General features: G+C 41.7%; 1 protein-coding gene across 1 annotated transcript; it reads left to right on the top strand.

The window, feature by feature from the left end:
• Positions 1-860: 860 nt before the first annotated feature.
• LOC121697201 (tryptase-2-like) lies at positions 861-23,182 on the top strand. Its single transcript, XM_042078612.1, has 6 exons — positions 861-952; positions 7,536-7,636; positions 15,379-15,458; positions 20,077-20,336; positions 20,980-21,119; positions 22,884-23,182. Exons 1-6 carry the CDS (start codon positions 901-903, stop codon positions 23,049-23,051), a joined length of 801 nt encoding a protein of 266 aa, XP_041934546.1. The 5' UTR covers positions 861-900; the 3' UTR covers positions 23,052-23,182.
• The last annotated feature ends 1,812 nt before the right edge of the window (positions 23,183-24,994 follow it).

Genomic DNA, 24,994 nt, shown 5'->3' with positions numbered 1-24,994 from the left:
ACAATAAAAAGAAAGGAAAATAGCAAACTCAAGTGTTAAGCGATATAAGCTTGTGAACTCAAGTCCTTGTACTGTCCTTGTGTGAGCAAAGGAGTATGTGTAGCTAGTCGTGTCTCCTCAGTTGATGCCTTTCTAAACACAACTAACTTCTCAAACAGTGTTGCTTCAGATGACGCCTATGGAGCCTGTTAATCAGTCCAGCAACAGCAAAGGAGAATAGGGGGCAGCCATGGCCTACTGGTTAGCACTTCGGACTTGTAACCAGAGGGTTACCGGTTCGAACCCCAACCAGTAGGAACGGCAGAAGTGCCCTTGAGCAAGGCACCTAACCCCTCACTGCTCCCAGAGCGCCGTTGAAGCAGGCAGCTCACTGCGTCGGGATTAGTGTGTGCTTCACCTCACTGTGTGTTCACTGTGTGCTGAATGTGTTTCACTAATTCACGGATCAATCAAAAAAGTACTTACTTATAATAACTCTACTGGAGCAGAGGGGCTTGATCATGCAGGGGTGCCACAGAGATTTTGTGCTTTATAGATAGTTAGATAGATGTCATCACAGTGTTTCACAAAATGTATTTTACAGTATTTTGAAAATACAAAAATACACAACACTGAAGTATTTTGATACAAAATATGAAGGCATTTTCATTATCTCAATAAAGTACAAATTACAAAATAGTATTTTGTATTTGAAATACATATTTTACTGTAAATACATGTATTAGAAATACTGCCCATCCCTGCATGTGTTTGTGTGTGTGTGTGTGTGTGTTTGCGTCTGTGTGCGTGTGTGTACATATTGTATGGGAATCATGAATGTGTGGGTGTGATCATCTTGGTGGGTGTGGTAATCTCATATATAATAGCTGAGCTCTGGGTGCAATCCAGCAGACTGCAGACATGACACTCAGGCTCTGTCTCTGTGTGACCCTGCTGCTCAGCACAGCTACAGGTGAGATGCTGTGTGTGTGTGTGTGTGTGTGTGTGTGTGTGTGTGTGTGTGTGTGTGTGTGTGTGTCTATAGATGTGTGTGTGTGTGTCTGTCTACAGATATGTGTGTGTGTGTGTGTGTGTCTACAGATGTGTAACCCTACAGATTTAAACCCAAGGACTGTGTCATTGTATTACAAGCAGGCTACTTTTAGAAAAAAAAAAATATATTTTTTTTTTTCAAAACTGCCAAAGTGCAGGGGGTTTTACATTACTATGTTTTAATGACTTTATAGAGGTCTCAGGAAAGTGCAATACTGACTATCTTATATCCTTTTTTTCATCACAACCTAAGCAATATGATTAAAGTATTGTCATTTTAACCAACTATATACACAAACATGAGCAAAAACAAATACATACATTACACTTTTTTTACTAATTGAAATCATACACTTATTCTGAAATAAATACCATTGCATTTTTTACTACAATTATCAGTCAGAGAGATATCTGATCCATGTAACGCTTATCAATTCAATTTTCTATTGAAATTGGAAAATTGGATTACATTTTCTAAAATTGTGTTTTTTTACTTGTCAAATAAATGCATATTTAGGATTTTGGAGTTGTATCCTGATTTTGTATTTGTGTAACGTTGGATAGAAAAATGGATAATTCAAAAATCGGAAATAATGTTGTTTCTATTTGTGCCTGGGGTTGCCTGAGAGGGGCAGGGTTTTGCGTCCGACCCAAGTTAAAGCTGATAGGTTGGCAAGGGCCGAGTTCCACCTTTCACCATGCTTGCATTCAAGGGTTATGGTTTGTGCAGGTTTTGCCATAGGCCTAGCTACGGCACGTTTGACAGAAGTCTCTCAGCATATGATGCTGTGGATATGCAGCATGTCGTTTGAGAACCAATACCAGTGATGTAGCCCACTGAAATAGATTAAAATATAACAATGTCCGACTGAAGGTGTTCAGCAATAGGTTACGAGGAATTTGTGCAACTTATGTTCAAATGTTTCTGCAGACTATAGTTTTAGATGCTCCGGTAGCATAGTAGGCCTAGGCTATATGATCTGAGCAGCGTTGAGCTTGATAAATCCCGTTTTCCCCTTGCATAGCAAGCATTCATATGCTCTGGCCATGCATAGCTCCATCCATACTGTCCAACTTCTACAGTTGGACAACTCTAAGCTTGTTTAGCTTTTCAATTTTACGCACCACGGTAAATCACCATGGCTATCAAACAGCAATTCAATTACTGCTGCTAGGTAACAACAAAGTACTGAGCATTTATATAAACCAAGTAAATGACAATGTAGTGAATAGCTATGATAGCTTCATTCCAGCCTAAGCATGCCAAAGCGGCCTAAGTGGACAGTAATACACATTACAAGTATTATACAGAGAGCACCCCTATGGCCACTGGCGCCTTAATGCAGGGGCTTACCTGGGCTTCAGCCCAGGGGCCTCCTAATAATAATAATAATAATAATGAATAATAATAAACTGCGTGTCCGTATTCGCGGCGTCATTAACCTACTCTGGAGCTAGCCTAAATAATTGAGCACATCGTACTGCTCTACAATTACATCCATGCAGAGGCCCCCTTTGTCTTCTCCAATTCTAAAGTGTAACAAAATGTAACAAAACGTAATAAATCCCAACGGGTGTAGAGGAGCTAGAGGAGAGGCTGAAACTGACTGACAAACTTATCATACAAACTCTGGACGTGGGTAGGATTGAAGCAACGATAAACGAATGACGTGGATTCCTGTAACTGTCCATGAAAACAGAAGGCATAGCAGGTAAATATCGTAGCAAATAGCCTGGAAATGAAACAGCTTTAAAAACATGTATTTCACTTGTCTCATTGGAGTGAACGCAGAACATGGGCTGTGGCGCAAATAAATGAATTAGTGATCTGCATCTCCGTTCACCAACAGCTAAGTTTGTGCTAACCCATTCACACATATAGTGTTATGTTTTCTCCATTGTTAACGTGAGATTAGTGCTGGGCGGTATGACCAAAAATGTATATCACGGTATTTTTCAAAATTCTTACGGTTTCACGGTATATGACGGTATTTTTTTTCATGCATAATCAGATGTTCACAGCATTTTTTTACAGGTTGAGAGAGGAATTGCTGCAGTACATTGACTAAGGATGGTCTATTTTACTGTCATGATGTAGAATAACTCCACACAAGGGGTAATGCAGTTTTGGATGGCCCCAGAAAATGATGCTGTTTACAAAGAGCCACTCATGATTCTAATGAAGAATCTAATCAGAATGCAAAGACAATTGCAGGCATAATACAGAACTTTTACTGTGCAAATCGCAAACATCTTGTATAAAACCAATACAAAAAGTAGTGCAACTTGCAATAATATACTTTTTTGAAAATTATACAATTTAAAATAAAACCTCTCTGCTAATATGCTTACTCTGTCAAATAGGACTATCAGAAACATGCCTTATTGTTATTGTGTGGTTTACATGACGTTAGTGGTAGGCTAACGTTAACTTCATGTGGATGTGGATGTCTTGTTAGCCTGTCATGAGCTTCGGTTCGGTTCGCTAGGCAAAACATTAACACAAAAGTCAGGATCAGTCAGGATCATTTCTAACTAGCCAGCTAGTATTGCTCAGTTCATGTCTATAACATGCCTTACTTGCTACCTGGATAATTTCAGCGGATTGGTGAGACGAATGATAAGTTCATTAAAGGAATTATCCGGAGTAAAATGCACTTTAGATCGATTTACGGATGATTGGGAGTACATACGTTGAGTTGACATCCAAATCATGTCATTCGGATGTGTTTTGAGAAAGTTCGATGTTACCATTTTTAGTCAAAGCTCGTTAGCGTGGAAGTGAGAAGGGCATATTATTTCGCCGCTACAAAACACTATTTTTATACCTCTTCTACAGTTCCAAACAACATTGCACTTACGTGGTAGTGAGTAGAGGGTCCCTAAAGCCAAACCGAAGTATCCTGAGGTCTTTATGTGGTCGGATAGAGTCCAGAATGAATTTCATCAAGCCAGTACCTTTCCGGAAATGTTGCCATCTTTGCTGCTGTAGGAGTCGATTGCCAAGTGTGCTCTGGAAATTCACAATTTCGTCGCCGTTTAAAAAAAAAAAAAAACATAGTCCAGTATTTCTTTTGAAATTGAAATGAAGTTGTATGGACTGGACTATGTTTTTTTTTTTTTAAACGGCGACGAAATTGTGAATTTCCAGAGCACACTTGTCAATCGACTCCTACGGACTTTCCCCTAAAGAGGGCAGCAAAGATGGCAACATTTCCGGAACTGTTGTTTGGAACTGTAGAAGAGGTATAAAAATAGCGTTTTGTAGCGGCGAAATAATATGCCCTTCTCACTTCCACGCTAACGAGCTTTGACTAAAAACGGTAACATCGAACTTTCTCAAAACACATCCGAATGGGAGCGTACCTATGTTCCCCGGGTCCTATGTTCCCCGCTATTTGTATGGGACCGGGGAACATAGGACCCTTTTTGTAGAAAAGGGTCCTATGTTCCCCGCCTTGTATCTGACCACGGAAATTGCATGGGATATGCTTGCGAGTGCACATTTCGTGCACAAACGGTAGCAAAGTGTATTTTTCTGTCAATGTTGCTTGCCGTAGCACACCAGGTAGACCTACACATACGCGCACGGTGCAATATTGACACAAGCCAGAAGGGCGATTTTCCTAACTTCCACGTTGAGTATAGCGGAGTAAAAGAATAGATGAAGAAAATGTTTTATAACATAGGCCTACAATGGTTTTACTTGTGTATTACCTTGTGTAACATTCTAGGTAACTTCGCATTGTTCGCTTCAGCACTAAATTGAGGACAGCAACACACACGAGCTGCACCTCTCACAGAAGAAACGCGCTACAACTACATGCCTTTTTAAGTTGATATTTAATTGGTTTGTTTTGTTCATTTTTCCGTTCGCTGGCACGCTGCAAGGGGGACTGCGCGTTGCTCCGAAGCCCCTTCTGACTCGTCAATAATCCAAAAATGTCCCTTTGGGTCTACAGCCCAGTATAGTTTGATATCTCTTTGTTCCATTAAAATTAATCCCATTCTTCCGACAGCTCAACCAAAGGCTATTTTAGATCACCTCCTTCACCTCTTGTACAGTAAGAATCAACAATGACATGCCAAGTGCAAAGACAATGACAAGCTTGGGACTGAAGCCATGCAGACTCGGCTAGATTTAAACACAGCAGGTCGTTGCAGCAAGACAGTGAGCCAATCCTAATATCATAGGAAAACAGGTGGGGCTGTGTCATTAGGCTGATTGCCACTGACACCAGCTACTGTCACATACAAGACTTAAGTGTCTCAATTAAATCAATTAAACGTGACTATATCGCACTGGGCTCCGCACTGCTCCTCTGTGCAAAGAACTTCAGTTTGCGGCGCCCCCTCTTCCTTCCCTCCTTCCCTCATCACAAACAAAGTGTTTTCCACCAAAAGCTGTCACCGGTCCGCACATCTGTTGTAACTGTGTTGACTGAAGGGATTGTGTGTTTCTGGTGAAATAAAACGGATATGTGAGTGTGTGTATATGTGAATATTTTCCTTATTTATTGATGTCATAAGCATGCTTTATAGGTATAAGTTAAGTTTATGCTAACATACCCTAGCATTATTAACTTAAACTCGTCTCTCTTAGCATCTGTTAAACCTTCTTTTCATCTTCTGAAATTATCGATGCGCATTAAACCGCATATAAGTCAAGCAGCTATTTCAAGTAGCTACTGTTACAATTAAATCAATTAAACGTGACTATATCACACCGGGCTCCGCACTGCGCCTCTGTGCAAAGAACTTGAGTTCGCGGCCCCCCTCTCCTTCCCTCATCACAAACAAAGTGTGGGCACGGAGCAACAACAACCCGCGCCTTGCCGTGCGGCTGCAGTCTACTTGGAAGCAGCGGGGAACATAGGACCCTTTTTTCAAAAAAGGGTCCTATGTTCTAACCTGACCCTAGCCAGATGAATTTCGTTCCGCTTAGCTCCGCCTAGCTTCACTCACATCCATCTGGGACCTCTTCCATTGAGAGTGATTTCTGCAACCGACTTTATGGTTCAGCCAATCAGGACGCAGGGCGGGAGTTTCATAGATGTGACATAGTGTAGAAGCGACTGTGAGACTGTTATTAGCGTCACGGGTTGGCTTCGATGTGAGTGGTTGAAGTAGCACGTCAATAGATGACGGACAAGTGGGTTATTCAATCATATGCAAGCATTTTTTGATTAGGCCCAGCCTTCTGAAACAACACTTCAATGGATCGGTTCCAGATGGATGAGTGGAGCTAGGCGGAGCGAAATTCATCTGGCTAGGGTCAGGTTACCTGGACCCGGGGAACATAAGGATGACCCCATCCGAATGACATGATTTGGATGTCAACTCAACGTATGTACTCCCAATCATCCGTAAATCGATCTAAAGTGCATTTTACTCCGGATAATTCCTTTAAACTTCACTGTGTTCGGTGGGTTGCTAACTAACGACATCACCTACTAGCCAGCTAGTTACAGCTGTTGAACAATCTCAATAGAATTTTTGGGACGGTAAATCCCCTTCAATGCAGTATCCCTTAACGTTTTTCCTTAACTAAAGAAACAATTTAAGGTATTCTGTGCAACACCCTTAAATAAACCCCTTACCTAAGGAGAAATTAAGCCTTAAGGGTCACACTTCAGGGGAAAAACTTAAGGTGTTTTGTGTTTACCCTCACCATGCCTCGCAGTTGCACCATGCGTGTGTGTGAAAAAAGTCACGTCTGAAACACTGTTGCGCGGCGCAGCTTTCCAAACGTTGTGTAATCAAATACACCGGTATCATAACGAAAATATACACCGGTATACGGTGTGAACCGGTATACCGCCCAGCACTACGTGAGATATGTCTCCATGTAGTGTAGTGATAATGCATAAGGTAGCCATGTTCACGTCACATGAGCCAGCTTGTTCTGTAGGCTAAAAGTATTTCTGTCCCTCCCAAACTGCGTTAAACTGGTGTGTTAAGTAGACAGAATTTCAAAAAAACTCCTGGGGAACCCCCCGACACGACAAACATAAGCACTTTTGAAAAGCTTTTAAACGTCCATATGTGTACCCATCTTTTAACTTAGCCTACAGCCAGTGTTGTAAAAGCTCAACGCTTGTTTTCGTGCAGTAGGCTAGCCTTTTTGACAAGCGATGTCATGGGAAGCGGACGTGATTCGAGGTGTATTAAAAAATCACTGTATGAAGTAGTTGTGAAATGCCTGTGAAATAAATGTAAAACACATAAAATATACCGGTACATTAATTTCACAGCCTTTTGGGCACTTATTCATTTTGAAAGGGTGAATGTCACAAAGATACCCCAAGAGTAAAACTTTGCCAAATGGCTCATAATCATCTGAAATTTATTGAGTTCAAAACTGTAAATGTGTATTTTACATTTTACCTGTATTCCTCGCGTGAAACACAAGTTGTCTTTTAAATATATTTTACACATATATTATGGATACATGTGTGTGTGTGTGTGTGTGTGTGTGTGTAACGCAGTATGTTTGTCTGCAGGCTTGCCGCATCTCAACTACCGGAGCTCTATAGTTGGGGGAGAGGATGCAGCCCCTGGACAATGGCCCTGGATGGTGTACCTTAAGACCACTAATAGAATGGTGTGTGTGTGAAAGAAAGAGAGTGAAAGAGAATGGCCAACTGTGTGTGTGTGTGTTTAGGAATGGGTACTCACTGACGCCTTAAAGCAACACCAAAGAACTTTTCCTCTGTCGCACGCACTATTTGTTTATCCAGCACCGGCTTTGCCAATAACAATGTCCACAGACAAGGTAGAATATGTTGCATGATTTTATGAAAGTACGATGTATTGCGACATCAGATGCAAGTCAAATTTGTAGTTTCTCATGTCTCATTCCATCGAACTACAGATCCGCTACCCGATCCGGCAAACTTACATAGTGCGGTTATAGCCAATATAGCAGAGGCTTACCTGGGCTTCCAAGGAGTGGCCTCTTAATAATAATACTAATATTTGCGGCATCATTACTCTGGAGTCACAAATTCTCTCTAACCAGCAGAATTTGGTTTCGAAATGTTGCAAGACGCAGAGCAAAGGCAGAAAATGTCTTCTCTCATAGGCAGTGTTGGGGTAAGTTTAAAAAAGTTTAAAAATGAGTGTTTACTCGTTACTTCTTTAAAAAGTAATCCGTTACTTTACTTTAAAACATTGGGCTATTATAGGCTTCAACACCACCACTAAATTCCTATGAAACAATATCAAATAACATAGCCGATACATCTTATGCAGAGGTGGAAAAAGTACTTAAATATTGTATTCAAGTAAAAGTACCAATACTTTGAAATATTGCTCAAGTACAAGGTAAATTACCCATCTTTACTTGATTACTCAAGTAAAAAGTAGTTCATTTAAAATGTACTTTAAGTAAAAGTTACTTAGTTACTTTTTTGTGGGGGTGGGAGGGTATGACAACCCCCAAAAAAACAATCAGTTTTACCTAGCTCGAGTTGCTGCAGTCAGCAGCTGAAGTAGCCAGGCAGCTACAGCACTACACTCTTGGGGCATGTTCGTGAGCCCCCATGTTCATGCCCCCAGAGTGTATCGCTGTAGCTGCCTGGTAGCCTTACCCGACAAACACGGGACGTCCCCCGGACCTTATGCCGACATTCACGACGTCCCCGATTGGTTATTGACGTTCGGAGCAAGTTATCGTTTGGTTATTGCATGACGTCCGGTGCAGGACTTTCTGGGGACGTCACCGTCAGGTCCCTCGGATGACATTTGCATTTGGTCATTTCAAATACCTTCTAAGGACCCGACAATAACGTTATACCGGGGACATGGGGGGGACGTTTGTTTATTCACACATGGCAGCGGAGTTGAGAAGTGACTACTTAATTTGTAAAGCAAAACGTTCTAGCTCTACATTACAGAAGAATTAAGGATAGGCTTACTGCTTGTTCATGACTTGTTTAAATGTCATTGTAATTTATTTGACGCATGCTCAGGTTTAAAAGTGTCACGCATACTGTAGCTGTCCCCGATGTTACAGCAGCTCCTTGTGGAAACAGCAAAGAGTGCACATATCCGATTAGATTTCTGACAAGGACCAAGCTCTCTGCCTCACCAGAGCCTTACTGTTTATTAATAAAACAATGATATAGAATAGAAACATCTGGAATCTATTTATTTAATCTTAAAGTTGGCTACAAAGAGCATTCAGAGAAAACAATACATTTTTCTTTATCTGCAATGTTCCAGGAAGACAGGCTTACATTTATAGGCTGTCCCTGTTTGATCACAGGTCCAAGAAAACGAGTGGATATAACGTCAATGCATTCTAGTTATGTTTCATGTACTTTATTTCATGTTGAGTTTTGCTTCCCAGCATGCATTGCGATTCATTTAGTATTTTTGGCTATTATTAGTTTTTAATATTTTGAAACAATATGGTTTGAACAATTTATCTTAGGCTAGCCTAGGCCTACTCTGATGATGTTTTGAACAATATGCTACGGGATATGCCCATTAAAACGTCGTATTAGTTTATTAAGAAAATGACACCGTAGATGTGAAAGCAGCACATCCTAGCCCGGTATAAATGTCCATGTCTACTCATCATTAGTGTAATGCATTCGGAGGACGTGATTTCATACATGCGTGAAAATATGAGTTGAGTGAAGTTGATTGTGTAGTTGTAGAACAAGTCGTTAATGCGTGTTCATGTTCCTTCTCTCCTAGCAACGCTGAGACTTACAGGATGGTAATAGCCTACCATACTAAATCGCGCTTCATGTTTTTTTTTTTTTCCATCGCGGAAATATAAACGTCGCACGCATAACGTCGCGGTGACCATTACAGGACGTCCTCTTAAAGTCTCGTGGACGTCTTTTAGACCTCCCGAACAGAGGTCCGCGGGACGTAAAGGGAACCCTACACAATGTCGAGGAGGTGACGTTCGCCAGGTGACCTTTAGGGGACGTCGCCAGGACTTTATTTTGTTTACTGGGTAGCTGCTGGCTGCAGTAACTCGAGCTAGGTAAAACAGATTGTTTTCAGGTTTCTCACACCGACCTGTAGCTGAGACAGGCAGGCCCATGTTGAGTTTCAGAGAGAAACTGTATTTGTACCCTGCAAGGCGAAACCAGTCTCAGCTTTGTGCACGGTGCTATTTTGAAAAAATCCTTAACATACGGGTTTTTGTCGAATTTTACATTTTCACATAATTCAACAGTATACTGTATATTGTGAACACATTTCACAGAAAAACATACGTTTTGACTGTTAAACCCTGACTTTATTTAAGTGAAGATTCAACACATTAGCAGTCATTCCCTTTGTCCACGCCGCTATAAGGTTTTACGGTAAGCTAATTTACTCATTAGGCTACTCATTACTCGTTACTCAATGTGTCAGCTCTTGGCAGGTGTAACCGAATATGAATGTGAAAGACTTGCCTTTCAGGGTACGAACGGTCAAAAGCACAAACTTTTAGAAATATCCTGGTGTCATTTTAGGGACCAGGAGAAGTTTTCCATTGACGTAGCGCATTTTAAAAGTATACCAGAGAATGTCTAATAGGAAGAGAATAGAGCTCCATAGACCTCCATGCATTCTGCGCTTGCCTGCGAGCGCCCTCAAGTGGAATCTGAGGAGGAACTGTAACCAGTCCAGAAACCGGAAGTAACCGTGCCAGTTCTCTTATTCACCCCTTGCAGACACGTGACGGCTCCATGCTGGACGGGAAATTACATTATGTCGTAATGATTATGATGAACTGAACACCATTACTATAACATCTTTGTAGTTCAATGTATTGGGGGGCAGCCTTGGCCTACTGGGGTTAGCGCTGGTTAGAGCTTCGGACTTGTAGCCGGAGGGTTACTGGTTCGAATCCCGGCCAGTAGGCCACCACTGAAGTGCCTTTGAGCAAGGCACCTAACCCCTCACTGCTCCCCGAGCACCGCTGTTGTTGCAGGCAGCTCACTGCGCCGGGATTAGTGTGTGCTTCACCTCACTGTGTGCTGAGTGTGTTTCACTAATTCACGGATTGGGATAAATGCAGAGACCAAATTTCCCTCACGGGATCAAAAGAGTATATATACTTATACTATATGTATTGCTGTTTGGGGTCTGATAGTCAAAGAAAGATGCCAGTGGTGTTGTTAGATGAAATGGGTCATGATCGCAAATGTAAATAGTTATTAAGACTGGTGGTAACAGCAAGGGGAGATAAGGTCGTAACGTTAGGCTACTGTAATTAACATTATGGTAAATGAACACCCATAAGTATTTCTGGACTAAAATATTGCAAAGCGATTTGGTTACTTTATTTCTAGTAGTGCCGCTAATTGTTGTGCTGCTGGTGCAATGTCTTTCTCCAAGAAAACCAAGTTGGGTTACAAAAACAAAGGCAAAAACAGGAAAAAGAAAGAGATCAAAATGAGGGAAAACAACTGCTTATAAACTTCTTTCTAAAGGTAAGCACAAACGTTAAAACACAAAATCCCAGAGTGTTAAACTGCTTGAATATTTCCACAATCATTAATGCTAAAAACAAACTGAGACAACCCATTGAAAGAGCGGAAAATACACTTTCCTACGTTACACATGTAATCTGAGGTAGCCTACAGTATGTCATGATCCGCCTTCATCTCCATCTCTTTCAGAAAGACTTGGCGCTAGCTTGATTCATGTCCTATGGTAGGCTCATAGACAGTAAAAGAAAGGGTAGGCTACAAGCTGATCATTGTCACTGTAGTGGTTCCGGGCTCAATTTTTTCCCTTCCTTTCGGTTTTCGTTAGTCTTAACTCTTTTTTTACCTAGTAACAGATGGGATTTGTGATGTAGCAAAGTACAATACTTCACTCAAGATGTACCGGTAATCAAGTACAAATAAAATTACCGATTTTAAAAACTACTTAAAACATACAGAATATACAAAAAACTACTCAGTAACATGAGTAAATGTAATTCGTTTCTTTCGACCTTTGATCATATGGGCATATAGGTGAACACAAAATACATAAGGGCTTATTTCATAGCCTTATACTCTTTCATTAAACAGACTCCTCCGAAATTGGTGCTAAGCTAGTGCAAATTGTTAGCCTGGATGACACCAGACCCTTCTTAATACAGTTGTATATATATATATTGTTAAATAAATGATCAAGTTTTGTACAATGTGAAAAGGGTAGCCTAGAAATCTAGACGTGCCCCTAGCGGCAGCAAATTACTGCCAGGGCTAGTCTAGCAACTAGGGATCGACCGATATGGTTTTTTCAGGGCCGATACCGATATCAATTATTACCAAAACAGGAGGCCGATAACCGATATGTAAAACCGATATGTCAGTTGTCAAAAAGGGGGGTAGATGGTAAAGGCGATATGCTGCAAAAAAATCATTCAAAAGCATTTAATTATGCAAACTTTTCTTTCTTCTTTTGATACACAATTGTCTATCAACTTGCATCACATGTAAATCCTGTGTATGATATTAATCCAAGAACTGAGTGATAGCAATTAGTTTCATAGACTAGGCCTACACAATGGGCTATGTGCTTGTTAAGGGACCTGTCACAAAGAGAATGCTTTGCCATCGTGTGTGTGAGTGCACACGAGAGGGAGAAGAAGAGGTGCATGCGTGATGGCAATTGTTACGGTTGAACAGTTTAACAAAACAGTTTAAAAATAGTTCTTAGGCTATTTAAGCATGCAATGTGTGTCCATGTGTAGGCTACACTTTGGTGAGCCTAAAAGGCACGTTAATAGCCAGCTCAGGCCGCGATTTAGGCTACTTCAGGTCGAATTAAATTACGGCTGGCCCTGGGTGCCTGTAGCCTAGTCTTTCCTGACAGTCCGTTTCAAAAAGAAGCAACTAGACTTTTTGACGTTCGCTATCGCATAATTTAGTACTTGTCTACTATGTAGGCCTAAGGGATAACGTCCGCCTAGGTGTCCCGTTATTCACAATTAATGGACGAGGCAGAGGCAAAGAACTCCCGACGCGCAGCACCCGAGTTTGTAGGCTAACTAGTAGCCTAGGCTAAACAGCATATCACTAACGTGCATCAATCGGGAATTCGCTAAATGAAGGAAGTGGGTGCTTTACTTATTGATCCGGATCAAAGAGACAATAGCGTCCAAAGTGGTGTTTTTGTAACTTCAGTGTAGATGATTGTGATTCATTGCAACTTCAGCAATGTAAGGTACCTTCCTTACCTTCGAAAAAATAGCTCCGTACAGCTGAAGCCCATCTACACTCTGCCTCAGAGAATCCTAAACTTTCTCTGTGTTTAGTCTTCGATCCTGATTGGCTGCATTCGTGCTAACTGACAAATCAGACGGTGTAGTGGGCGGGACAATGCTCTCGACCACAGAGTAGCAAATGCAGGGAGTGAGAGACGCTTTACAGACAAAGTAGCGCGTTTCATTCTTTATCCATTTCAATATCGGCTTATCGGTGAAAAAAATTACCAATACCAATTATTATAAAAATACTAAATATCGGCCCGGCCGATAATTGGTCGACCCCTACTAGCAACTCTCCGTTGGCTTGTAAGCTCCAGAAATCGAAACTTAATCAGGCATTGAAATCGTGTATAGAGTCGTTTGGTGGGCTTAACATAATGATTGATGGAAGAGTTGCAACGGTTTGGCTTGAATTCCCTGCTACTTGAAAACAAATATCCTATTGCGTCCTATTGCGTGCAGAGGGAATTTGTGCCCAGACCCTACATTTTAATGTGGGTCTGGCTCGCCAGGCTATGAGGGCAGACAGAGGAAGGGCAGACAGAGGAAGGAAATCTGATCTTGTAGAACAAGCCAACATACTTGGACAGCTTGTTTACTAGATGGTCTATATGACATTTGAAGTTGAGAGAATCGTCAATGTAGACCCCCAGGAATTTAGTGGCATGCACTCTTTTTATTTCCTGGCCATTGATTTTAAACAGGCAGTGATCAATGTTTTTAAATTTTTTGTTCGATTTGAATAAAATGAAATTTGTTTTGCTGACATTTAATGACAGTTTGTTACATTTAAACCAGGAGTCCACTTTGGTTAACTCTGAGTTTACTATGTCTTGTAAAATAAGTGGGTTCCTGTGTGATGTAAACAAATTTGTGTCGTCAGCAAAAATTATTTTATGAAATATTTGGGAGGAATTGACAAAATCATTTATATATAGAATGAATAAGAGTGGCCCCAAAATTGAACCCTGGGGACCCCAAAGAGTATGGGTTGTAAAAGTTAAAAGCTTTGTGTTTGAGGTATGGTGTGGTATACATTGAACAGGCGTTCACATTTTGAGAGCATAGAGCTTCAACCTGGTTTGGCTCCGTTCCAGCTTCCCTTGTGGTACCACTCTCTTCATATCTTTGATGCTCATGACATTGCATGTAGCTTCTGTTTGCAACATCACAGCCAGCAAAGGGAGACGATCGCGCACATCCTTAATGGCATACAAAGGACTGTATATTGCGCGCTACGACCGTCTGTGAAGGAGCTCGGCGACAATGCCAACTTTACTGCAATCAATCACAATGAAAATATCAAGACCGACTGCCCCCTCCGCCCCACACGAACTGCGCTACATTGGAAACTGCCATTAATAACTTACACCAAACACATCAAACACCAAACATTACACCAAATACACCCAACATAATAACAATAACAACACACCAAAGCCGTTCCAATAATAGAAATTAGTTTTTAAATGGACATCTGCTATGCTTCAAAACTGTTGAAAATACCAACCATGGTACAATGTTTTTAGTAACTCTGGCTAATCATGTACAAACATTGCCCTCATTTTTGGTAGTTAAGGCCATGTACACAAGATGTGGACCTCTAGACCCTGGTAATCTAGAAAGATTAAGGGTCTGGCCACGAACAATGTAATGGCCCAACTCGAGGGGCGGCAACAAGCATGCATTTAAAAATCTCACTGCACGCAATTGGATAACACCACGACCAATGTTTACTGTCCTCCAACATTGCAGCGCTGTCTTCATCAGTTTAGCTGGTTCCCCGGAATGCAAGGGAAAAAGTAACGTGCGTCATTGCTCATTGCCAGAGTGTCTCGCAGAGACAATTCCATTGTGCTCTCGCGAGAACTCTGGATTTCCAGGGTAAGATGTGTGTACTCTCTAAGAACAAGGTCAATGGCAAAATATTGCTCTGTATCAGCAGTAATTAGTAGCCTCTACATATGGAGGCGTAAGTGTCACCTTTACCCTTGTGCATAATGGACTGGAATAATGGCTGCTATTGTACCCCTTTCTGTCAAATTAGGATTATGCTATGATGTATGATTATCTTCTAATCCAAAAAAAGTTTAAATGTATGTGTGTGTGTGTGCGCACTCTATTCTCAGCGTACCAGCTCCTGTGGTGGTTCCCTTATCAACACTCAATGGGTTCTGACGGCAGCCCACTGTGTCGACTCAAACAACTAGTACGTTTTCTTTATTGTGTGTGTGTGTGTGTGTACACTGGAGGTGTATGGCAAGCCGATTGAGCATTTATTCAGATATCTTGATATCAGGCATAATTGTCATATACATGCAAGCCATTTCTGTCCACTAGTTAACTAGTGAGCCATTTCTGTGTGAACTAGTTAACTAGTGACAGCCAAAATGCCCACTAGTTAACTAGTAAGGCCCAAATTCTCTCTAGTTAACTAGTTCATATGTTTCATATCTTACTAGTTAACTAGTAATGCTCAGCATGTTTACTAGTTAACTAGTGGACATTGAAATGTGCACTAGTTAACTAGTTTAAAGACTTCCATATTTTACTAGTCAACTAGTAAGGTACAAAAATGTTTACTAGCTGACTACTGAATGCCCAATGCTCACTTGTTAACTTCTATGTAATTTGGCCAGCCGCTTGAGCATTTATTCTGATATCTTGATATCAGGCCAACATGCAAGCCATTTTTGTCAACTAGTTAACTAGTGAGCCATGTTTGTGCACACTAGTTAACTAGTGACAGCATAAATGCCCGCTAGTTAACTAGTGAAGACATATTAGCTTCACTAGTTAAGTAGTGAGAGCCAGAAATGTCCACTAGTTAACTAGTAAAGGCCAAAATACATACCAGTCAGCTAGTTGACTAGTGACAGCCAAAAATGTGCACATGTTTACTAGTGAAGGCAAAACACCTCACTAGTTAACTAGTTGCAGTAGGTCAATGTCACTAGTTAACTAGTGAACCTTAAATTGCTTACTAGCTAGCTAGGTGATGGCAGTAGGCTCACTAGTTAACTAGTTGATGCATCATTTGTCCAAACTAGTTAACTAGTGGGGTCATAAATGTATACTAGTAAACTAGATCAAGACACATTCACACTAGTCAACTAGTGGCGCAGAATTCAAATTAGAAGGCGGAGAATTCTGGAAATTGAGGCTTTCTATTGGCTCCCTATGTCCAAATAGAACATGACAACCAATCACAGTGCAGAATTTCACAAAATCCCACCCACAACATTTGCATGTGCATGTGGCACACAAGTTAACATGCTTGCCAAAGGAACTTTAACTAGTAAACTAGTGGCTTCAGTGTGACACTTACATGTAAACTAGTGAAGGCAGAACTGCTCACTAGTTAACTAGTGAAGACACAAATGCCCACTAGTTAACTAGTGAGGTCCAAAAAGTGTCACTAGTTTACTAGTGTGCACCAAAACACCCACTAGTGAACTAGTGTTGGCAATTTCTATTCGACTAGTTAACTAGTGAGGTGCAAAAAGTGTCACTAGTTTACTAGTGTGCTCCAAAACGCCCACTAGTTAACTAGTGAAGGCCATTTCAGCCCCACTAGTTAACTAGTGAGATGCCAAAATGGTCACTTGTTAACATGTAAAGGTAAAAGTACCCTCTAGTTTACTAGTGAGGGTGTTGTGGGCCTTACTAGTTAACTAGTGGCATGTATATTTTGTTCACTAGTTAACTAGTTACACCTAAAAAGAGAAACAAGCTGACCGTTTTTGTCCACTAGTTAACTAGTGGAACAATTGAAGTCTCACTAGTTTGCATGTGTGGCAGTGAAGCAGCTCACTAGTTAACTAGTGCCTGAAACGGCTATTATGTAAATTCTAATGAGAGGGTGGGTAGAAGACTCCTATTGGGTATTATGTAAGAATCTCACCCAGTCTAAATGTAAATGTACTGTTCATAGCCTCGCGATCAGGTCCTGATGGGGGCCCCTAGTGGCTAAAGTGACACACTGCTCTGCAACGGTACTTCAGTATAGATAGTAAAGCAGAGCCTGCAGTATGCAGTATCTCATATTCTGTCAAAATGGTTTTTAATAATAACAGGGAAACCCCATGCTTTAACAAGTGAGCTTTTAGTGATCCACACCAAAGATTCAAGGGATCGATTTTAATATTATTCTTTTTTTATTGTTGCTAGGCAACCACAGACATAAATGTATGCATTCAGTTGCACTTTTCTGATTAATAACTGAAAAACAAAAGATTGTACACATTAACTGCACATGGTTTCAAAAGTAATTAAAAGCTCAAAGATCCGGTCAGGTCTGGGTAAGAGCCTTCAGTCCCTCCTTGGTCCCTCCAGTAACCCAGTTTTTGAGGCTGCTAGTCTCCTGCCTGACCCTGCCCCTCCAGCTCATTGCCAGGGGCTTAGGGTGGGCGTGCTGCGCCTTCAGCCGGCCACTTCAGGTCCAGAACCCCATCCTGAGGAGTTCCAGTTCCCCCCAGAACTCATCCAGGTCCCTCAGGCTCCCTCCAGGAGGAGATGTGCCAAGCGTCGGCCAACCCGGTCATCCGACACCATGCCTCCTGTGCCCAGCCCAGAGGCGCCCGCTCCTGTGCCCACTGTGCCCGCAGCCGAGTCCGCTCCTGTGCCTGCAGCCCAGTCGCCCGACGCCACGCCTGCAGCCACGCCGGCAGCCGAGTTTCCCTACGCCACGCCGGCAGCCCAGCCTCTGCCTGTCTGTCCTGCACTTCTGCCTGAGCTGGATCCGCCTCCCTCTGACTTTCCGGTCCCGCCTCTGCCCGAGCCGGTTCCGCCTCCCTGTGACTCTCCGGCCCCGCCCCTGCCCGAGTCGGTTCCGCCTACCTCTGACTCTCCGCCTCTGCCCGAGCCCTCTGTTCCTGTCTGTCCTGAGTGGTCTGTCCCTGTCCCCGTCTTTGTGCCAGTCACCATCCCCGTCACCGTGCCCGTCTCTGTGCCCGTCACCGTGCCCGTCTCTGTCTCTGTCTGTGTCTCTGTCCCAGTCACCATCCTAGTCACCATTCCAGTCACCGTCCCTGTTACTGTCCCCGTCACCATCCCAGTCACTGTTCCTGTCACTGTCTTTGTTCCTGTCCCTTCCCCTGCCCCTGTGTCTGAGTCTGTCGTCCTGCCCGAGTCAGTCCAGTCTTTGTCTGTTTGTTCCCTGCCCTGAAATCTGTGGGGTATTTAATGGCTTACTATTAAGTTTCATAATGTCGGGAATTTCGCGCTTTCATTCATTCGTGTGCTGTGCTGCAAGGGAAACCTTATTCTGTATAGCCAAAGATGTCTAAGATAGCCTAAATGTAGTTATTTGTTAAATTATGCATGATTTACTTTTTTATAAAATTCATAGGCTGATGCCTGGCAGCAACAATTGTGTTTAAATGTAGGCTTCAGCCTTTAGCTCAGAAGGGTGCGGCATGCGACTAGCTTGAGAGCAAGGTGTTGGAGACTCATGGTGTAAATTACTTTTCATTGGCAACAATACCAACCAACAATATAAAATATTAAGAAGACCTCTTTTATGAGTTAAATTGAAACAAAATTATACTGGCTTTTATTTGTCCAAATCTGAGGCCCGGCTATAAATAGAATCCCTGCCATAATTTGACGATTTAGGTATGCACGTGTGTTTCAGACATAGTGCAAGCACTAATCTCTGACTGAAAGTGCACAGGACTTGTGCATTTGAGAGCGCTCTCTCGCGGCTGTAGACATAATGTTTCACGTAGGGTTCATGTCAGTTGTAGTAAGTCGCAGGACCAGCCAAACTATGAAAAAAAGTGTGACTTATAGTCCGGAAAATACGGTAACTAGTGGACAAAAACGGTCAGCTTGTTTGTGTTTTTAGGTGTAACTAGTTAACTAGTGAACAAAATATGCATGCCACTAGTTAACTAGTAAGGCCCACAATACCCTCACTAGTAAACTGTGTGACCATTTTGGCATCTCACTAGTTAACTAGTGGGGCTGAAATGGCCTTCACTAGTTAACTAGTGGGCATTTTGGGGCACACTAGTAAACTAGTGACACTTTTTGCACCTCACTAGTTAACTAGTCGAATGGAAATTGCCATCACTAGTTCACTAGTGGGTGTTTTGGTGCACACTAGTAAACTAGTGACACTTTTTAGACCTCACTAGTTAACTAGTGGGCATTTGTGTCTTCACTAGTTAACTAGTGAGCAGTTCTGCCTTCACTAGTTTACATGTAAGTGTCACACTGAAGCCAGTAGTTTACTAGCTAGAGTTCCTTTGGCCAGCATGTTAACTTGTGTGCCACATGCAAATGTTGTGGGTGGGATTTTGTGAAATTCTGCACTGTGATTGGTTGTCATGTTCTATTTGGACATAGGGAGCCAATAGAAAGCCTCAATTTCCAGAATTCTCCGCCTCCTAATTTGAATTCTGCGCCACTAGTTGACTAGTGTGAAGTTAGCTTTTGGCTCCCACTAGTTAACTAGTGTGCATATTTTGGCCCTCACTAGTTAACTAGTTCACACAAACATGGCTCACTAGTTAACTAGTTGACAAAAATGGCTTACATGTACATGACAATTATGCCTGATATCAAGATATCAGAATAAATGCCCAATCGGCTTGCCATAGAGGTGGGGGTTGGGGTTCTTAAGAATTGCTGTGTATATAATAATATATAATATATTTCTCCATCTCTCTCTCAAACAAACACACACACACACACACACACACCCATGTACCCACTTACATGCACACACACACACACACACACACACACATGTACCCACTTACATGCACACACACACACACACACACACACACACATGTACCCACTTACACACACACACACAGTCGTTTGAGTCCAGTGGTGGTGGGCCGGTTGAAGCTTAGTGAGACCGATGGCAAGATCTACTCTGTGCGCCGTTTTGTGATCCATCCTGATTACCGTCCCAATGTGGATGGGCCGCTTAATGACATCGCCCTGGTGCAGCTGGATGAATTAGTCAACCGCTCCGATCTTGTGATGCCCGTGGCACTGCCCACCCCTTGGGATGTCTTCAACGCCCGCTCCGAGTGCTGGGTCACCGGATGGGGCACCGTGGCTGAGGACAGTAAGTGTGTGAGTGTGTGTGTGTGTGTGTTTGACAACGCATTAGCGTGCACACACACACACAGAGAATGTTGACATGGTTCCATAGATATAACATTGATTTGTAGAGCCTTTAAAACCATATATCAGCCTCTGACATCTGCCTCTCTTACTGTTAACAACTGCAGAACGTAGGAGCTGGTGTGTGTGTGTGTATGTGCATGTGTCCACGTCTCTGTTTGTGTATGAATGCATGGTTGTACTCAATGTTGGTATGTTTACAATGTTACCAATTGGCTCAAACAAGACTGAAAACTTTCTACTTTCTACTTTCTACTTTAGGACCAGGATCAACATAAAAAGTCCTAGCACATGTTCAGTGCAAACATTATTTCTTCCAGTAGAGGGGTATTAAATAGTACAGGATACTAAAATTATACTAACGCTGTGCCAATCTGATTACAAAATATTCATATGTTCATAACCATAATGTGGGCTTAACATGTCTGTAAGGCCCCTTTATTTACCTCTATCAAACGAACAACAATATTGTTCTCAATATTGGTATGCCTATGTTGATGTGTGGGTGTGGGTGTTATCTATTTATGTGACTCTTTCTCTGTGTCTTTCTCTATCCTGACTTGCTGTTTCTCTCCCTCTCTTAGCTCCATTGGGAGGTAACAAGACCCTGCAGCAGCTGAAGCTCCCCCTAGTGGACGACAATACCTGCAAAAAGGTGTACCCCAGAACCACTGATAAGCAGCTCTGTGCTGGATACAAGCGGGGGGGCAAGGACTCATGCCAGGTGTGTGTGTGTGTGTATGTGTGTGTGTTCTAGTGAACATGTGTATTACAGTTTTTGCCCATTGCTTGAACACTATAGACACATGCTTAGACCAAAGTAACAAAACTTGAAGCTTTGGTTACTATACCTTAAACACCGTGTAACCATACCTTAAACACCGTGTATCCATACCTTAAACACAGTGTATCCATACCTTAAACACAGTGTAACCATACCTTAAACACAGTGTGCTTTGCACTTTAGTTACAATTCTGCAACACACTTGCACCTTTCTGCAACACACTTGCTCCTGCACACTACACACTATTTCATACATAAGACACTTTGTTCATAAATGAAATCTCATGGTACCATTGAGACAACACATCTATTCAAAATACAAAACACAATGGGTGATTGTCAAAACCTTTGTTGGGAAAAAAAAAACATAACAAAAACTGTAAGTGTTACATTGAGTTTCACAGAATGCGAACTGATAAACTGAATAAAAGCAGTGAAAATGAAAGACAGCAGTGTTTTAAATAAAGTACACTAGTGTGTTGCTGCTAATCTGAAAGTGTATTCATATGATGCAAGTGTGTATCATTTTGTCATCAGAGTGACATTTTGACATCATTAAAGGATTGTTAGGTTTTGATAGTAGTGTTTCAATTCGACATAGATGTGAATGGTTTATTTCCCAGTGTTGTGTCTTGTGTGCTTGTGTAAAAAGTGTTCAAGCAATGGGCAAAAACTGTAACGAGGTGATTAAGACTTCACTATGTATTTCTATTTATTACACGGCTCTTCAGAGTGCTGCAGAAAGTTCCATTCACATGAATGGGCCTTCCCAACGTTCGGGCATATGTTAAATCTATATAAATCACCGACAAAGTATATAAATCACCGCTGTCAATGGCAACGGGTTGATTAACGTCTTTCATATCCCTCCGCAAGAATTCTGTTCGCTTATTGCAATGGAATTTCATTGAAAGGGAAAGTAAGCTAGTAAGACGTTGCCACGCAACACCTGAAACTGTCAAGTTCTATCTGTGTGGCGAACTATTTATTTTGTCAGCGGAAGACACGAAACGGTAGCAAAATCATTTTTAAAGATGAATTGTGTTAGGTTTCTTTTCTCGTTTTGGCAAGTAGCCGTGTAATAAGCGGGGTAATGTATTGTCCGCCGGAAATTATCAGAAAATAAGTCCCTTCAGGTCGAAGCAAAACCCCTCCACTACGCGTCGGGGTTCTGTTCTCCCTGTCGGGACTTATTTTCTGATAATTACTGGCGGACAATACATTATCCCTTACTTATTATACGCCTCTTCACAAAGCTAGTAGAACGCTCCATTGACTTGAATGGGATTTCCCAACGTTCTACGGTAAAATAAATTCATGTAATTACCACTGCAAACATATAATTACATATTATGCATATAATTACAAACATATAATTACAAACATATATATACAAAAACATATTTAGAACTCCCCCTGCATACAGTACACACCTCAAACATGTAGTAACATTGTATGGCAACAGATGCACACACACACTGAACTCCGCTGGCGCGTCGGGGTCCGGTTCGCCCTGTCGGGACTTATTTTCCTAATAATGACCGGCGTTCTATACATTATCCCTTACGTATTTGTGTGTGTGCATCTGTTGCCATACAATGTTACTACATGTTTGAGGTGTGTACTGTATGCAGGGGGAGTTCTAAATATGTTTTTGTATGGGTGTGTGTATGTGTGTTCCTCTTGGTATGTGTGTGTGTGTAGGGCGATTCTGGCGGCCCCCTGGTGTGTCAGTCGGCGTCTGGGAAGTTTGTCCAGGTCGGGGTGGTGAGTTTTGGACATGGCTGTGCCCGGCGTGGCTACCCTGGGGTGTACACACGTGTGATCAGTTACATAAAGTTCATCCAAGACACCATCCTCAATTACAGCTGAACCACAGCACCCTCTAGTGGTCACTCAGAGAGGAGAACTACACCTCCGCCTGACATTTCTCTGTCCCTCTCTTCTGATTCTCTTCTGTCTCTCCCCTTTTCCTGATCAATAAAATCTTTAGCAGCATCAAATTGGTGTGTGTGTGTCACATGTATCAATCTTTGCGGAACTTGCCATAAATATACGCACAATCCCACAATTTGATTTCATAGGACTAAAATAGTATGTGGGGTAGCTAGTAGGAACACAGGAACGCTAGTAGGAACACATGAACACTTCTCTCAGGAACTCTAGATCTTATTCATAGTGACCATTGGGACTTTGGTTACCTGTCTGACCAAGACCTTTTGTCCTGGATTACTCAGTTAGGCTGAGCAGCCAGACCTAGGAAGACTTTTGGTTGTTCCAAACTTTTCCATTTGAGAATGATGGAGGCTACCATGCTCTATTTTTGATGCATACTCTAGACAACGTTTTTGTTGACAAACCATAGCCATTTGTTGTGCATCTTTTTCATATTATTTGGGCAACGTATCTCCTTCAAAAAGACTGATGTAAACAATAGTTATTTAGATGCTCTTCTTACTTTTGCCCCTGACCGATTTCAATGTTCATACACCTCGTTAGCATAGTGCTCTCACCAGTGCATCATTTCGTTACACAGCTTTATTGAAGTGCATTTACAAGCTGTTGTGTTTTGATCTGACGTTAACCATCTAGCTAGCTGACATCAGCATTACCTTCACAACTATACATGCACTGTTCATGAAACAATTTATATCCACAATAGAATTTTGATAATTTAGTGGAACACAAAAATAAGTCACGCTGAAAGGCATATATGATTCTAAAGGCCCATTCACACCAAAAACGATAACGATAACTATAAATAAATATCGTTCTCGTTAATATGAATGACGACGTTCACACATAAACAAGAACGATATCGTTGGGGATCACTTTCAGAGCGATTTTCACAACGATAAAATGCTAATAGCCAATCAGAACCCATCGAATTTTAGCCCTCACATTTATTAACACAATGAGAGACTTTGTTTATCGTTGTTCAGTGTGAACGCTTTTATCGTTATGGTTATAGTTATCGTTATCGTTATCGTTCTTGGTGTGAATGGGCCTTAACTGTCTCACTGAATTGCATTATGCACACTCAATTCTCACTGGTATCTGCTAGTACCAAAACATGATTAGTTCATAGATTTCACATGTAAAATACATTTTATACACCCCACCCCCATCTTGCCTGTTCATAATTCTGAGAAATTCTTGAATTGTGTGCATGTGTGCGTGTACATGTTTATGTGTGTGTGGGTGTGTGTGTGTGTGTGTGTGTGTGCTTGCATGTGCTTGTGTGTGTGTATGTGTATGTGCCTGTGTGTGTGCATGTGCATGCATGCGTACATATGTCCAGAGGTGGAAAGTAACGAAATACATTTACTCACGTTACTGTATTGAGTAGTTTTTCTGTGTATTTTGTATTTTTTAAGTAGTTTATAAAATCGGTATTTTAAATTTTACTTGATTACATTTTGAGTGAAGTATTGTACTTCGCTACATCAAAAATCCCATCCGTTACTTGAGTAAAAAAAAAAGTTAAGACTAACGAAAACAGAAAGGGAGAGAAAAAAAAATCGCGCCCTAAACCACTAGCCTAGTGATAATGATCAGCATGTAGCTTACAACAGGACATGAATCAAGCTGGCGCCATGCAGTCTTTCTGAAAGTGATGGAGATGATCACGAGATGCATCAGATTACATGTGTAGTAGCCTAACCTATGAAAGTGTATTTTCCGCTATTTCAATGGGTTGTCTCAGTTCGTTTAGCACTAATGATTGCGGAGATATTCAAGCAAACACCATGGGATTTCGTGTTTTGACGTTTGTGCTCACCTTTCTTTGGAAAGATGTTTATTAGCAGTTGTTT

This window comes from Alosa sapidissima, chromosome 22, assembly GCF_018492685.1.
Source record: "Alosa sapidissima isolate fAloSap1 chromosome 22, fAloSap1.pri, whole genome shotgun sequence".
Taxonomy (NCBI): domain Eukaryota; kingdom Metazoa; phylum Chordata; class Actinopteri; order Clupeiformes; family Clupeidae; genus Alosa; species Alosa sapidissima.
The sequence above is the reverse complement of the archived record's forward strand: the minus strand, read 5'-3'. Positions and strand labels throughout refer to the sequence as shown.